The 15,495-nt window shown below is 36.5% G+C and overlaps 1 protein-coding gene across 3 annotated transcripts in view; it reads right to left on the bottom strand.

Annotated features, from left to right (window-relative positions):
• LOC149806449 (protein HGV2-like) overlaps positions 1-15,495 on the bottom strand; it is a 71,007-nt gene that overhangs the window by 39,045 nt on the left and 16,467 nt on the right. For all 3 annotated transcript variants that reach the window (XM_089953487.1, XM_089953502.1, XM_089953493.1), the window contains exon 4: positions 15,108-15,179. In XM_089953487.1, coding sequence (XP_089809613.1) covers positions 15,108-15,179 — 72 coding nt within the window. The remainder of the gene's footprint in view (positions 1-15,107; positions 15,180-15,495) is intronic.

Genomic DNA, 15,495 nt, shown 5'->3' with positions numbered 1-15,495 from the left:
TTCACAAAATTCTCCACTTGACATAAAATATTATGTTGACTGCATTGCATCTGGCAATTTTGCTCAAATAGTCCAATAGGATAGGTCGATTTGAGCCTGGTGTGAAAGAGGATCAGACCTGCCAACCCTTATAAGACCTTCTTAGTAAGGCAGTCTATTTTTCAATGGCTTCTTACTATCTCTCTTCTTGATATAATCCTTAAAACAATTTAAATTTCACATGGATCATGATGACTGCAATCATTTTCCCCACCATGTGACACATGACATCTACAAAACATAATTGTCACCCTTCCTGTTGTTTTCCCCAATGATCTGAATATCCACTGCTGCTACATTCCAAATCAGCAGGATGGTTATAGGAAAGCAGATAATAATGTCCCCTTGTCAATTCTTGTGAACAGATCAAGTATCTGAAATTCTTTTGAACAGATTGTTCCTTGACAGATGAGAAAATCGATCCCCATTCAAAGGCAATTATGAGATGGGATTAAATACAACTTCTTGTTGCTGATTAGGCCTTATTGACTTGTAATCTCCCAAGAGGTAGACAAGACAAATCCTTCAGAAGAAAACTTCCAAATACACTGCATCAGCCAGTCATAGTGGAGAATGGATACCCAAAGTACCATAGAAGTTCCGACAGAGAAACCAGCCAAGACCGAAGTAACATAAGGGGAGTCTTTCAGAGTGGTTGACAGTTCTGCTAGTGAAGACGACAACCCACCCTTTCCACTGAAAAGACCCATTCGAAATCCAATCAACCTCAGAAAACTGAGCTAATATCAGCCCTTCTTTGACACTGGAATAAGGGCGACTCCGTAGGTAGGGTTAGCAGCAATTTCTAAATTATACGCTTTTTTTAACAGGTTTTTTAAAAACGCCTTTGTGAAATTTTTTAGGTTTAAAGAATTGCAGTGTTCATACATTCATGCACACAAATAATAGCATACTCATCAATTTTACATTAATTTTAATAATAAGAGTAACTTGTTTTCCACATCCATAGAAAGGTAAGATCTAAATGAACAACGAACAAAGCATTGAAAGGTTATATCATATATCATATATATATATATATATATATACACATACATACATACACACACACACACACACAAAAGGAGAGCAATATACACTGCACAAAGTGTCATGCAAAATTCAGACATATTTCAATGCTTCTAGTTTATCACCGACATGCTTGTCCAGATCCCACAGATGTCCTTAAGCTGTTTAATGTGCCGATGAAAATAAGGTTCCTCTGATGTTCAGCTTTTAATGCAGAGTCATTAGCTAAACTGTTCATTGTTTCTATATAAGTTAGTGCTGATTTTTTCTTTTTCAAATCCATGAATTCTGCGTCCAATGCTTTTCTTTTCCTAGTTGTTGTCTCAGTCTCCTTTATGCACTGTGCTGGCACTGATAATCAGCCTTGCGGTGATTTCAACTTTATTGATTCCACCAGCAGCTCTAACGGTGTCAATAATGATCCTTTTGGCAATCAAAGTTCTTTCTGCTCTATTTATCTCTTCCACTTCTTTATTTACTGAGACTCAACAGTGGCTTGCCCATGTGACAAGAGAAGCAAGGTCTTCACAACTTGCCAAAGGTTGGAATATTGTTGCTGATGAGCAAGCTTGTCATAAAGAAAAGTGTCAATACGTTCTTTCTTGATTGAAAAAGATCCAAGTGATCCACTGTTAATGGTAGAGTCAACAAATGCTGAAAACCCGTTAAGAGCAGCATCACAACAACTAATATTGAACTTTCTCTTGCTGACTAATGAGTGCATGATTCTCTTCAATTTATCCTTTGCTTTCTAAAATGGCAGCCTCTGCTTGTACTTTGCTTTCTAAAATGGCAGCCTCTGCTTGTGCTTTGCCTTATAAAATGGCAGCCTCTGCTTGTGCTTTGCTTTCTAAAATGGCAGCCTCTGCTTGTGTTAAACTTTCTAAAATGGCTTGTGCTTTACTTTCTAAAATGGCTGCCTCTGCTTGTGCTTTGCTTTCTAAAATTGCAGCCTCTGCTTGTGTTTTACTTTCTAAAATGGCAGCCTCTGCTTGTTTTACTTTCTAAAATGGCAGCCTCTGCTTGTGCTTTACTTTCTAAAATGGCAGCCTCTGCTTGTGTTTTGCTTTCTAAAATGGCAGCCTCTGCTTGTGCTTTGCTTTCTAAAATGGCAGCCTCTGCTTGTGCTTTGCTTTCTAAAATGGCAGCCTCTGCTTGTGCTTTGCTTTCTAAAATGGCAGCCTCTGCTTGTGCTTTACTTTCTAAAATGGCAGCAGAGTCAGAGCATGCCATGTGTTTCACTAAACCATAGCGAAGTGGAGATTTTGTGAGAAATGTGTCAGCAAAACAAACAAGAATACTTTTACATGCATCCTTAAATTCTAAGATGAGTATCTCACTCACTTTTTTGGCCATTTTTAGTTCATAAATCAAAAAATCTGCTACAAAGCCAACAGCAACCTTGTGTCTGGTTACATGATTTAATGGGTTAGTCACTTGAAATGTAACCATGTCTTTATTGTTTTGATTTCCTCAGTCTTTTCTGGGATAACAAACCTCTTTAGAAGACTTATGTCAATAGCATTTAAATCATGATGAGCAAACTGTACCATCTGTGCATCATTTTGGTATTCTGTAAGGTTGGAAAGTGAAATAAAGAATGCCAATTTAGGTGCCAAAAATTCATCTTTCAAAGGAGCTTCTTTCACAATCTTAAAGGACTAGGTCTTTGGGTCAGAAACACTTTATTTCATTACCTCACCAACATTTTTTTTTAAAGATTTAATCAGATTTAAAGCCCTCTGAGCAACGATGTTCTCTAACCACCCATGTTTGCAGAACTGAAGAGGAAAGGTGGAAGTACCAATAACATTAACAAAATCTCTTCTTGCAGGTGTCATGAAAAGGCTGGAAAAGGATCTCAGAATTTTATCTAATTTCCAATTAATAGCATCCATTGCTGTCTTACATGCACCATGGACCTTGTGATGTGAACAACTTCCTGCATATAACACTGTGACACATGTTCAGCAGCCAGAGCTGAATCAATCATATAAAAAGCCCAATTAATATTTGGCCCATCCATAGAGAACGTAATCAAATTGTTCAAATTCAGGTTTGCTGTCACAGATTCTAATGCTGAGACCATATCTGAGGCAGTACAATGACTAAGAAAGTTCCATGTTAAATACCTGCTCTTGACTGTGCTCTCATCTCAAAAACGAACATGGAAATCCATGTTTAGTTCATTCATACTCTCAAAGAGCAAAACAAACTCTTCACATTTTATCACAATCCAAATGAAGCTAAATATGATGTTTTCCCGTCTGAGACTGAACTTTTTGGCAACTGCACTATCAGGAAACGTGCTGGAATACTCGTTTTATTCCGGAATTTGATGAAAAGCTGCAGTGTTTTCTATTGTATGCAATGACCAAATAATTTCTGCTCTTATTGCATCTTCTTTTGCTACATGATCTTGCATAGATGCTGAGGGTAGTAGACAGTACCAGACAGGGTGGTTGAGAATTCAGATTTTGTGGTAACAGTACTTTTCCTGAATCAGACTGCTGACTCTAGAAAAAGAAAAGAAACTGAAGCTTTACATTTTTATTTCATTAAGAATATATTATATATTATTTTATTGTAATTTTTAATTCTGCCCTTTTCATGCCATAATTTGTATACTGCTGGTACTTTCTACGCATTTAATGTACTGCAATGTATAGCTTGTTGGAAGAGTTTCATCGCAACTTCTACTCACTTCTCTAACTTCATTTAGTTTTATCATTTTTAATCTAAATGGAGCCTGCTGTAAAAGTAATAAAAGGTAAATACCTTGAATAATTATATATAAATTGTAAATTTGAAATCAGGAGATAAGCTTACTGTTACAGTTATTACAGTTGTTTCCCTTTTAATGCCCTTACAATTACTTAAGTCACAGATAATAATGATGATAATAAAGCAAACTTATAAAAAAGAGTAATTAAAATAAATACATATTATGAAAATAATAAAATAGTGAGTAAATCAGAAAATTAAACCCATTCGTTAGTTTTGCTCCAAGTATTTTCCTTTGTTCTGGTCAACAGTTTGACCGGCTTCAAATTCAATGTGATTTCGGCAAATTTTTGACACTCTAATTCAGACACAGAAAAAGTTAGATAATGTATATTTATACTCACAGTCAAGACTTTCTTCAAAACGAATATGGAGGATATGCTGTTCTCATTCGCTTGACGTTTTATTCCTTTTGTGTATTCATAAGCCACTTTCACCCAATCTCATAATACCGAATGATTTTTTAACACAATTTACATCTAGCAGAAAAAACATCTTCATCTTTTTTCCAACCAAGGAGTGTACTGCGGCTTGGACAGCAAACTCATCTGAAAACATGTCTTGCTTGCCATTACTGCAAGCCAGGATAAACCGAATGTGCAAGTTACTGTAGTTGATTTCCGGTGCAGTTTCTTATAAAAATTTTAAGCTTTTTAAACAGGTTTTCAGGGTCCCTACGAACCCCCAAGTAGGACAAACTGCTTATCTCCTTGGCTGGTTTCAATAGGCACCAATTAGCAGCCTGCAACGGTATTGCTGATCCCTAGAATCTTGCTGTTAGGGATAGAATTAGACCGCAGTGTGTCTCCACAACAAGTGGGGTAGCCATTTAAACATTTTTGCTGTGTGCCAGAAAAATCGTTGGAGTCTCCAAAATAGCATCTCTACAGAGGTGGAGAAGTTATAAAGAGAGCAATCCACATTCAAATGTGGAGAAGTTATACAGAGAGAGCAATCCACATTCAAAGGTGGAGAAGTTCTACAGAGAGAGCAATCCACATTCAAAGGTGGAAAAGTTCTACAGAGAGAGCAATCCAGATTCAAAGGTGGAGAAGTTCTACAGAGAGCAATCCACATTCAAAAGGTGGAGAAGTTCTACAGGGAGAGCAATCCACATTCAAAGAGCCTGTCATTACATCTTAGCAGAAGCCTCCAACAATTTCTGAAGTTGCTGGGGTCAAGGACTCATTCAACAAGTCCCTCAAATGGGCTGATCTTCTACTGACAGAAGGAATTTCCAGGAATGATTATTTCTTTGTAATTGCTGTCTGCTGAAACCAGCTTTGTTAAAGTGAATACAAGATGTGCAGCAACTTTATTCACAACAAGCTAAACACCACCTGAAGAATTTGTGAAAACCCATCCATTCAGGAGAATTAGTGACAAGATTATCTACATGTTCCTTGTAGCAGCTACATTCAGGGTTAGTAGCATATTCCATTAAAAATTTTCAAGTTTCCAAATCATGTTTTCAAAGGTGCAATAATACATTAATTTTAAAGGATAAATAAATGAATACTTACTATTACTCCAAACAAGGAACATTTATTGCAAATTTATTTTTAAAAAAACAAAAAAAACCCATTAAGTCACTAGTGTGATCATTGATATCTTTCCCATTAATATTAAAGATCCTACTTCTGAGCATTAGAATAATGTAGCAAATGAACAAAGTTCATTTTACTACATCTACATTACACTATTTACAAAGTCCAAAACATTTTAGAGTGAATTTTTCAGTTCTTGTAGCTTGTCATCAAGCTGGTTTTCAAGAGCTCCAAGATCAGTGATTTTGGCCTTTTCACTTTTTCTCAAATTATTTTGATGTCATGATAAAGAAAATTTTCCTATGGATCTTTGCTTTCAATGCATAGTTAGCAGCAGCAGCTGTCAGTGTCTCAATGTTTTTTTCATTACCTTCTTTTCTTCTTCACTCATTCCCATAAACAAAAAACAAAAAGTAAAGATTTTTTTTTATATCACTGCTTATTTAAAAACAGTGTATGGATATTTAAATTATTTCATATTAGATATATTAATATTTCTCTCAGCTTAGATGTATTCTATATTTTTAGATTTATCCTGTTCATTGCAATTATCGTCTGTCCTATTTCCATTCAATCCCAAAACAGAATTGGATTGAACTAATTTCATAAGTGCGAGATTGTCTAATTTTTTGCTTTTTTTCCTTTTCTTTTTATCTAATTCTGTAAAACAAACTATTAATTCCTCTTGGTTTCAAGAAAACCAAGGCTTTTCAAGATAGCCAGACAATATTTAGAATGTTCAGTGCGTTTTCAAGGCCTTGAAGGAACAATTAATTTGTCCCTTATGGACCCTGTACATTTGTGATCCGATTGGCATATATTTCATAAGGGATGAATTAGATTTAAAATTATTTTGGTAAAAACCCAATGTCAACAAGAATAAGCAACAAAATTTTCAAGATGAATGCTATAATAGATTGTCATACTGGCACCATTTCCAATTTAAATCCAACTACACACCATAAAAAGTCATCTAGTTTGGTTTTGTGAGGTGTATGCCATTTTTTAGCAGACAAAACTATACATTATGGCCAGTATATGTGGTGGAGGAACAACCAAGGATGAGCCACCACCCAGGGAAAGCTCAAGTCAAGCTTTAAAACATACCCTATACTGACCAAGTTGAGACTTGAACACTCACAGATAGCAGTGAGATGCTCGAGTGATTTGTTAAGACATATATCATGGACCACTCAGCCTGTCTTTTTGTAAAAACCCATGCTGATGTTACTTACTGTTTAGGAAGAAAAGCAACAACAAAATTTTCAGGATGGCTCCTGCAGTGGCCATACTGGATGTCAGCTTGTCAACATTTTTATTAACTACCAACTGACATCAGATATCTTTTAGAGAATCCCCATGCCAACATGACTTTCCATTCAAGAGGAGTAGCACAAAAGAGATTTTTAGACAGTTGCTATTTAGGAGACTCTAATTATTATAAAGTGTCTTTTAGTGAAAATCCCATCTTGATACAACTGTTCAGATGAAATAAGATTTTCAAGATGGCTGTCATGGCAGGAATTTTGAACATCAAATTGCACAATGTTTATTTAGGACCTACTAGACATGAGAAACGGGAAAATCTATGCAGTCATGTCAGAAGAATACAAACTATCCCTGATTTTTTAAAAGGAAATTCACTTATTTTCATGTATTAAGTCTTGACAAGCACTTGGATCTGACTTAACCAAATCTGAGATTAAATCAGCTTCAAAGCGACATTTGTCTCAGAAATACTGGATAGGAACTCAGTGATATTAAACAAGCAAACAAGCACTTTTGCAGTAAAAAAATTCTTGGCCAAGGAAGTTAGGCTGAAGGGAAGCGCATGAAATTGAAGAAGCATTTTGTTAAAGACAGACTCACTGGAATTTCTTGTGGGTGACAAAGATGTGGATTAGGGCCTATAGTGACTGCCCAGTCATTTGAAATAAATGTTTATGGAGGTAGGATTGACAAGTCCAAACTTTTACCTCCTCGAGATGGGAAGTGCCATTGATCCCTCCATGGAATGAAAAGGGTTCATCTGTGAAGAGACTGATTTTGTCCAGGCCTTTGTAAGCACAACAGCTTTCAGTTAAATATCAAACTTGTCTGCCCACGAGGCAGAGAAAGTATATTGAGCAGAAAGTTTATCTAAGTGTATACACTTGCTACATGGTAAACAAGTGTGGTGGATATCTCTGCAGTTTTATAGCCACATTTGTCATCTTGCTATTGTAAGGCTGAAAGAAATCCTGTGAAAACAACCTTAATGCTACCCACAAGGGTAATAAAATTGTGGTAACACACTTCAACTAGACAATGCACATGATACATTATAAATTCAAAAAACTGACTTTCAAGGAACACTGATAATGAAATAAAATTGAGAGGGCAAAAAGATCAAAAATGACTACTGAAAGAAACAAAGGCAAAACAGTTGGTGGAATGAAAAATCAGAACCCATGAAAACAATGTAATCGGAGGAGTGTGTGTGTGTGATTTGGATTTTTAACGCAACTTTTAACAATTTTTCACTCATATCGCTATGATGTCTCCAGTGTGGCAGTTTACTGTGAATTCTAGCACTGGGGCATCATACTGCAGACATGTTGCATTATGTCCCACCCAGTCACATTATCCTGACACCAGGCTGACCAGTCCTAACACTAACCTCTTAATGCTGAGCACCAAGTGAGGCAGCTCTTAGTACCATTTTTGTAACTATTATGAAATAGGAATAGGAGTTCAGTATTCCAATAAATCGAAATGACCATGGAATAGGACTGGGACTTTTTCTTATATATTGTTCTAGAGCTTCTAATAAATGGTGGGAAGGATGGTTTACTATGGACTGGAGTAGAGTGCAACGAAAAGAGATACAAAATAATAATAGCAGATAAGGTATTACTGTTATTAAATTTAAATTCAACACACATTACAATATGGAAGAAATCTGTTTTTACACAAAAATATGGGTATTAATCGCCCCAAAGGACTATTCATCTAATCAGCCATAAACAGAGGCAGTTTCAATAGACCATAAACATTTGATTACCCTCACTGTGAATAAATTAAACAAATGGCAACATTTTATTTATGACATAGATTTTACTCAAATTCATACTTGATTTGGTACAAACTGGTAAAATGCTTAAGTTGTATGCACCACTCTGTAGTGGTTAAGTTGTATGCACCACTCTGTAGTGGTTAAGTTGTATGCACCACTCTGTAGTGGTTAAGTTGTATGCACCACTCTGTAGTGGTTAAGTTGTATGCACCACTCTGTAGTGGTTAAGTTGTATGCACCACTCTGTAGTGGTTAAGTTGTATGCACCACTCTGTAGTGGTTAAGTTGTATGCACCACTCTGTAGTGGTTAAGTTGTATGCACCACTCTGTAGTGGTTAAGTTGTATGCACCACTCTGTAGTGGTTAAGTTGTATGCACCACTCTGTAGTGGTTAAGTTGTATGCATCACTCTGTAGTGGTTAAGTTGTATGCATCACTCTGTAGTGGTTAAGTTGTATGCATCACTCTGTAGTGGTTAAGTTGTATGCATCACTCTGTAGTGGTTAAGTTGTATGCACCACTCTGTAATGGTTAAGTTGTATGCATCACTCTGTAGTGGTTAAGTTGTATGCACCACTCTGTAGTGGTTAAGTTGTATGCATCACTCTGTAGTGGTTAAGTTGTATGCATCACTCTGTAGTGGTTAAGTTGTATGCATCACTCTGTAGTGGTTAAGTTGTATGCATCACTCTGTAGTGGTTAAGTTGTATGCACCACTCTGAAGTGGCTGTAATATTTCAGGACCAGAGAGCTGAACATGCCCAACTCAGATCCAGCTGGGTTAAAAGCTAACTTTACATACTGACCAAGAAAATTTGCATATTGCAAGCTCTTACTCAGAAATGTTTGTTTTGAATTAATTGATTAGGCCAATGAAAAAATGTTTCATATTGCACTGGTTTTATAATTAGGGTAGGCGGGTCTATTTTTTTTAAACTGTGTGTGTGTGGGGGGGGAGAGAGAAATGCTAGGGTAAGCAGTGAGAAACAGGGATGGTTGGCCAAATGGAAACATTTGTTTTGGCTTTAATAATGGCATGGAAACAATGTCAACATATCTGTTATCTATTATGAATGCTTCATTGGAAAACTACTATTCAAACAATGAAGAATATACACAAATACGAAAATGGAAGAAAATCCTTACATGCGCAAAAAATTTTGGTTGAAATTAAGACTTGTATCATTGTAAATCAATATTTATGCTGAAGTTACGCATCCATTTCACAATGATAATCAAAAAATTAGACTTAACTTATATGCCTTTATGTTTTACACGAGAAAAATAGATCCACATACAACAACAAAAAAATACAGTTCCGACAATTTTGAAAGTGATGGTGCCCATAACACAAAAGCCAGTTCACTTTTGACTTCCCCAAGGTATGCCAGTTCCTTCACTAAAGTTCTTTTGTATACAGGTGTTGCTGGATTTATGCAAATTTAATTCAGACTTTCATTTTAAGGTCATTTACTCTGAAGAAATAACATTCAACATTCTATTTGTGCCTCAGATATAGGGCATAAAATGAACATTAGCTGGACTGCAGCTAATCAAGTGTGCTTAATGATACATCTCATTTAAATAAAATAAAAAAAACCCACAAGTTTTGCAGTCATACAATAAAACATGTTGGATATTACTATTACAAATCATCCTTGGAATGAAGAAAAAAAACATGCCCAAACTGGCTTGAGACTGCATACCTTCATGACAGAGCAAGAACAACTAAATCCTGTGTCTCATAGACTTGCCAACCCTGACACATCCGTTTCAGTAATGGAGTCGATTTTTTTCCATCAGATTGATCAGTTTTCAGTAAGGTGTAATAAAATATCAATAACTGCTATTGTAAAACTGGAAAACGTAATAACAGGTATGACGCAGCGAAGATAAAGATTATGTTCAACTGAAAGTTTGTAAAGTATGTGTAGACTTTATTTACCACTAGTACAGCATAGCTGCCAACCTTCCAGGCTCACAATTAGTGAAAATAGGGATAAAAAGTCGTGAATTTGGACAAGAATTCATGAAAAATACCATGACAATAACTCCATACACTCTGCATAGCTGCCAACCTTCCAGGCTCACAATTAGTGAAAATAGGGATAAAAAGTCATGAATTTGGACAAGAATTCGTGAAAAATACCATGACAATAACTCCATCCACTCCGACCGTCAATACTACATTATATCAAGTTCGCAATATAAAACTAAAACACTACATATATGCAGAAATATTTATTTATCAAGACATGATACTGTGGCAGACTTGAACTTCCTCAAATGCTTGATCGTAAATTTGTTTTCTAAACAGTTCAGACTTCTTGCCGGCTGGTTGATCTTGGTGACTAAAATTACTGACAAATTTTCTGCAGCTAAGGAGGCTCTGAAGTCTTATTTATCCTCATAAGAGAAAATACACTTTCACTTGCACTGTTGCTGTAAGGAATGCACAGGAGCTGCAGCACTTTTGGTCCTTCCACAGGAAAATTTGGAATCGATTTTCGAGTCCGGCAACATTTGTCAGAACAAATGTTTAGCATGGTCTCCAGCTGATAAAGGTAGATTGTGTTCGACAAGAAAACTCACAAATAATGATTCAGTGTTGGTAGCCTGCATTTCTTCCGCCAATTGTTTAAAATATTCCGGAGCTGAAATCTGCGAATTCTTAATTTTCCCAACTTCTACGTGTTTTTTGCAACCGACGTGCTTCCTCACATCGTCTCTGCGATGGCGCACTGCGTGCAAAAAGCATGATGAATATCAATGTTTAATGGCAGAATGCACAGCCAAATTTTGATATATTCCAAATTAAACTTCACTTTTTGAGTAATAAAGTTCTTTTTTCTTAGTGGTGAAGACGTTTTCAAAATCGTACATGCGATGCTGAACCGTAACTCAAATCATTGTTGGTGACGCATGCGCGGAGCAAAATTCCGGTTAGGCCCCAGTTTCTCTCAAATGCATTTGTAAAACTACTCTTATACAGATTAAAATAGGCTAAAATGCTTGCAGCCAGGCCAACTGTACTAATCGGCTGTAGATCTACTAATATCATGACAAGCAGTACCGGACCGTTTCGGCAACTGCGAATATCACGACTAGCGCTTAACGAGAAATCGGTTATTTTATTAAAGATTTAAAATAATTGAGGATTGGAGAATTCGTGAATTTTTGGCTTGCGGCATGAATCCGTGAATCGCTGAAAAAGTCGTGAAATTCACACCAAATTCGTGAGGGTTGGCAGCTATGACTCTGACCACTCCATCCACTCTGACCGTCAATATTACACTATATCAAGTTCGCAATATAAAACAAACACTATATATATGCAGAAATATTTATTTATCAAGACATGATACTCTGGCAGACATAAACTTCCTCAATTGCTTGAACGTAAATTTGTTTTCTAAACAGTTCAGACTTCTTGCCGGCTGGTTGATCTTGGTGACTAAAATTACTGACAAATTTTCTGCAGCTAAGGAGGCCCTAAAGTCTTCTTTTTCCTCACTAGAGAAAATACACTTTCGCTTGCACTGTTGCTGTGAGGAATGCACAGGAGCTGCAGCACTTTTGGTTCTTCCACAGGAAAATTTGGAAGCTACTTTCGAGTCTGGCAACATTTGTCAGAACAAATGTTTAGCATGGTCTCCAGCTGAGAAAGGTAGATTGTGTTCGACAAGAAAACTCACAAATAATGCTTCAGTGTTGGTAGCCTGCATTTCTTCTGCCAACTGTTTAAAATATTCCAGAGGTGAAATCTGCAAATTCTTAATTTTCCAAACTTCTTCCGGTACATGTTTTTTTCGCAACCGACGTGCTTCCTCACATTCTTCTCTGTGATGGCACACTGAGTGCAAAAAGCATGATGAATATCAATGTTTAATGTCTGAATGCACGGCCACTTTTTGATATATTCCAAATTAAACTTCACTTTTTGAGTAATACATTTCTTTTTCCTTGATGGTGAAGACATTTTCAAGATCTTACATGCGATGCTGAATGGTAACTCAAATCAGTGTTGGTGACGCATGTGCGGAGCAAAATTCCAGTTAGGCCCCAGTTTCTCTCAAAAGCAGTTGTAAAACTACTCTTATACAAATAGATTAAAATATGCTAAAATGCTTGCAACCGGGCAAACTGTACTAATTGGCTGCAGATCTACTAATATCGCGACCAGCAGTACCGGACCGTTTCAGCAACTGCGAATATCACGACTAGCGCTTAACGGGAAATCGGTTATTTCATTAAAGATTTAAAATAATTGAGGATTGGAGAATTTGTGAATTTTGGCTTGTGGCGTGAATCCGTGAATTGCTGAAAAAGTCGTGAAATTCACACCAAATTCGTTGAGGGTTGGCAGCTATGGTACAGTTGCACAAACTCTAGTTCCAAACCCTATGCAGCTCAATGGCTTGTTGCTCTCTCTCAACTTCACATAATTCTTGGAAATTCTTTTCCATTTCACATGATGATGGCAACCATATCTCCTGCCAAGAGACATACTCAAACTGGCATGTGATGTCCAATAAACGTAATTGTGTCCTTTTCAGCTTTAATTCACAAGAATCTGAATACCATTTTTTATTCTTCTGTGTTGATTATTAACACTTTTCTAGAAGCTTATTATCCCTTTTGTCTTAAACATCACTTTCTGGATGCCATTTTTAAAAATTCTATAATCAACAGTATGATCATGAATACAGTTCACATGAACAAATAGGTGCAGTTTAAAGCATCTGGGGTACTGCTGTAAAGTTAGTCTGGTTCCCTGACTTATTTCACTAATCCTAATATGAAACCCGGATCAATATCTAACACGGATGAACCGATTATTTGGATTTTTGGGCAACTATCATGTTTCCATAGTTTTTGCTTGTATGCCGTATGTATTTTAAGGGTAATTTTCGTACAACTTGCGTCCAAATCATAAGAGTTGGCAGGTCTGGTCTAATTTACTTGCCAAATTGCATAGCATAATCCAACAAAAGCATCACGAGTGGGGCATTATATGCCCGATTCTCTATGAAGGCACTAGTGGAACATAGCCGAGCCAGATCAAACATAGACAAAGAAAGAGTTATGTCCTATAAAGTTTGCCATGGAAGGCACTCAAGACGCAACTTTGATAAAACATTATTTAAAAAAACTTTACTAGTCTAATAAAAAATGGTTAAGTCACTTTAGCAAAGAAGTTAAATAGTTTTACTATTTTGGTTGTTATGCACCCTAAGTCCTACATGCAAGACCTTGACAGCGATATCTATGTTTTGGGTGTCAGGGTCTTACTGCCTAGCTAACAGGTCTGTGTAGTGTTTTGATGTCAGCTAACACTGTAACGAGTAAAATTTCCAGGAATATCTCACACAACTGGCAACTAAAATAACGACACTTTTCTACAAAGTAGTCATAAAGTTTTAGTTGGACTTTACTTACTCTGACGTCTTTTCTCTAACAAATTCAAATTCTCACAAAAGAAACGGACTGGTTTTCAAGTTTCGTTGGCCCACATTTCAGTTGACTGGAAAGTGATGAAAGTCGGGAATGCAGAAATTGGATTAAGTTGAAAAATTATTCTTTAACAAAACAAATAAAATATATTATGCATATTGGGACTGTAAAGCAACGTTTCATTTCGTTCAGGAAACATATCCGCCACAAGAACTTACTTAAACATACTCTGGCATACCTCAACAACTGTCTCATTGCAACAAATTCAAATGTATGTCAACGGAACATGAAAATGCATCCATTTGCAAGTGTTATATTTTCATTCCACCAGGATAAAGACAGCACAGTAAGTATATTAATTACACATAAATTAGTGGAAGAGTGTCAATATATGCTACCGAATGTGTGAGATATTCCTGAATCTCTGACACCGTTCCGATGTTGATATCGGAACACGCTACACAAGCTCGTTATTTGGATAGTAAGACATAGCACTAAAACAAAACCAACATTTGCTATGTCTTACAATGTACGACTAATGCACTCCCACCACCCCATAGTTTTTTTATAAGCAACATTCTTACCCATTTGGCCCAACAGTTTCTTGTGAAGTCAAAAATAGCATGTGGACTGATGATGAACAATTCACAATGAGTGCAGGGTCCTTAACGAATAACAGCCTTACAGTCAAGTGAGCTAAAAAGTAATAACTGGAGCATGAAAAGTAGGTCAATGTTACATGTCATCAGTACCCCTCAATGATGAATAAACCTACCAAGTATCATGACCAAATATGCAACACTGTCATCAAAATTAATAATAAATGCAAATGATTTGCTGCCAAATACCAATAATAATGGGGGCCCCGAGTGGCCGAGTGGTCTAAAGCGCTCTTCGTTACGGATCACTGCCATCTCACCTCTGTCTGCGGCGGTTCGAGTCTAAGATTCAGCCAATGTGGGCATGTGAGAAAGCTTGCCAGTAGCTTCTCGTGGGTCGGTGGTTCTTTCCGGGTTCTTCCTCCACCATTAATACTGGCCGCCATGTATAGCCTATCGTGCTGAAAAATGGCGTTAAACCCCACAACAACAACAACCAATAATAATGATATAAGAAATGTGATATCTATGCCTCAATGGTGTGACAAAAACCATTTCAAACCCGTCTCATTACACATTTTTATATCAAAACTAAGTACCTGGTAAACTGTCACCCTTCTCAAATTGATCATCACTGCTCTTGTTTTCCTCATCCTCATCTGTGTCTGGTACTAAAACACAAAGAATTAAAATTAAAATTCAAGGATCAGCAAATCACTGTTTTTCCTCAACTGGTTACTGTGTTTATTTAATCAAGTTAATAATAACACTGGACAACAAATTTTTACAAAAGTCATGTTACTGAAATAAAATTAGTCAATTCTTATCAATTTTTATGTGCTGAACACGAATATGACAGTCAAATTGCAAAATTGGCTCTAGTTTTTTTGTAATCTGCAAGAAATTAATGTTTACATAACGAAATGCATTCCAATAGTAAAAGGTCAACTGTAATAGCCTACCTATAAAAAATCAAGTCATTGACTA

This window comes from Sinohyriopsis cumingii, chromosome 1 (assembly GCF_028554795.1).
Source record: "Sinohyriopsis cumingii isolate HCF-2022 chromosome 1, ASM2855479v2, whole genome shotgun sequence".
In the NCBI taxonomy this organism is placed as follows: Eukaryota; Metazoa; Mollusca; class Bivalvia; order Unionida; family Unionidae; genus Sinohyriopsis; species Sinohyriopsis cumingii.
The sequence above is the reverse complement of the archived record's forward strand: the minus strand, read 5'-3'. Positions and strand labels throughout refer to the sequence as shown.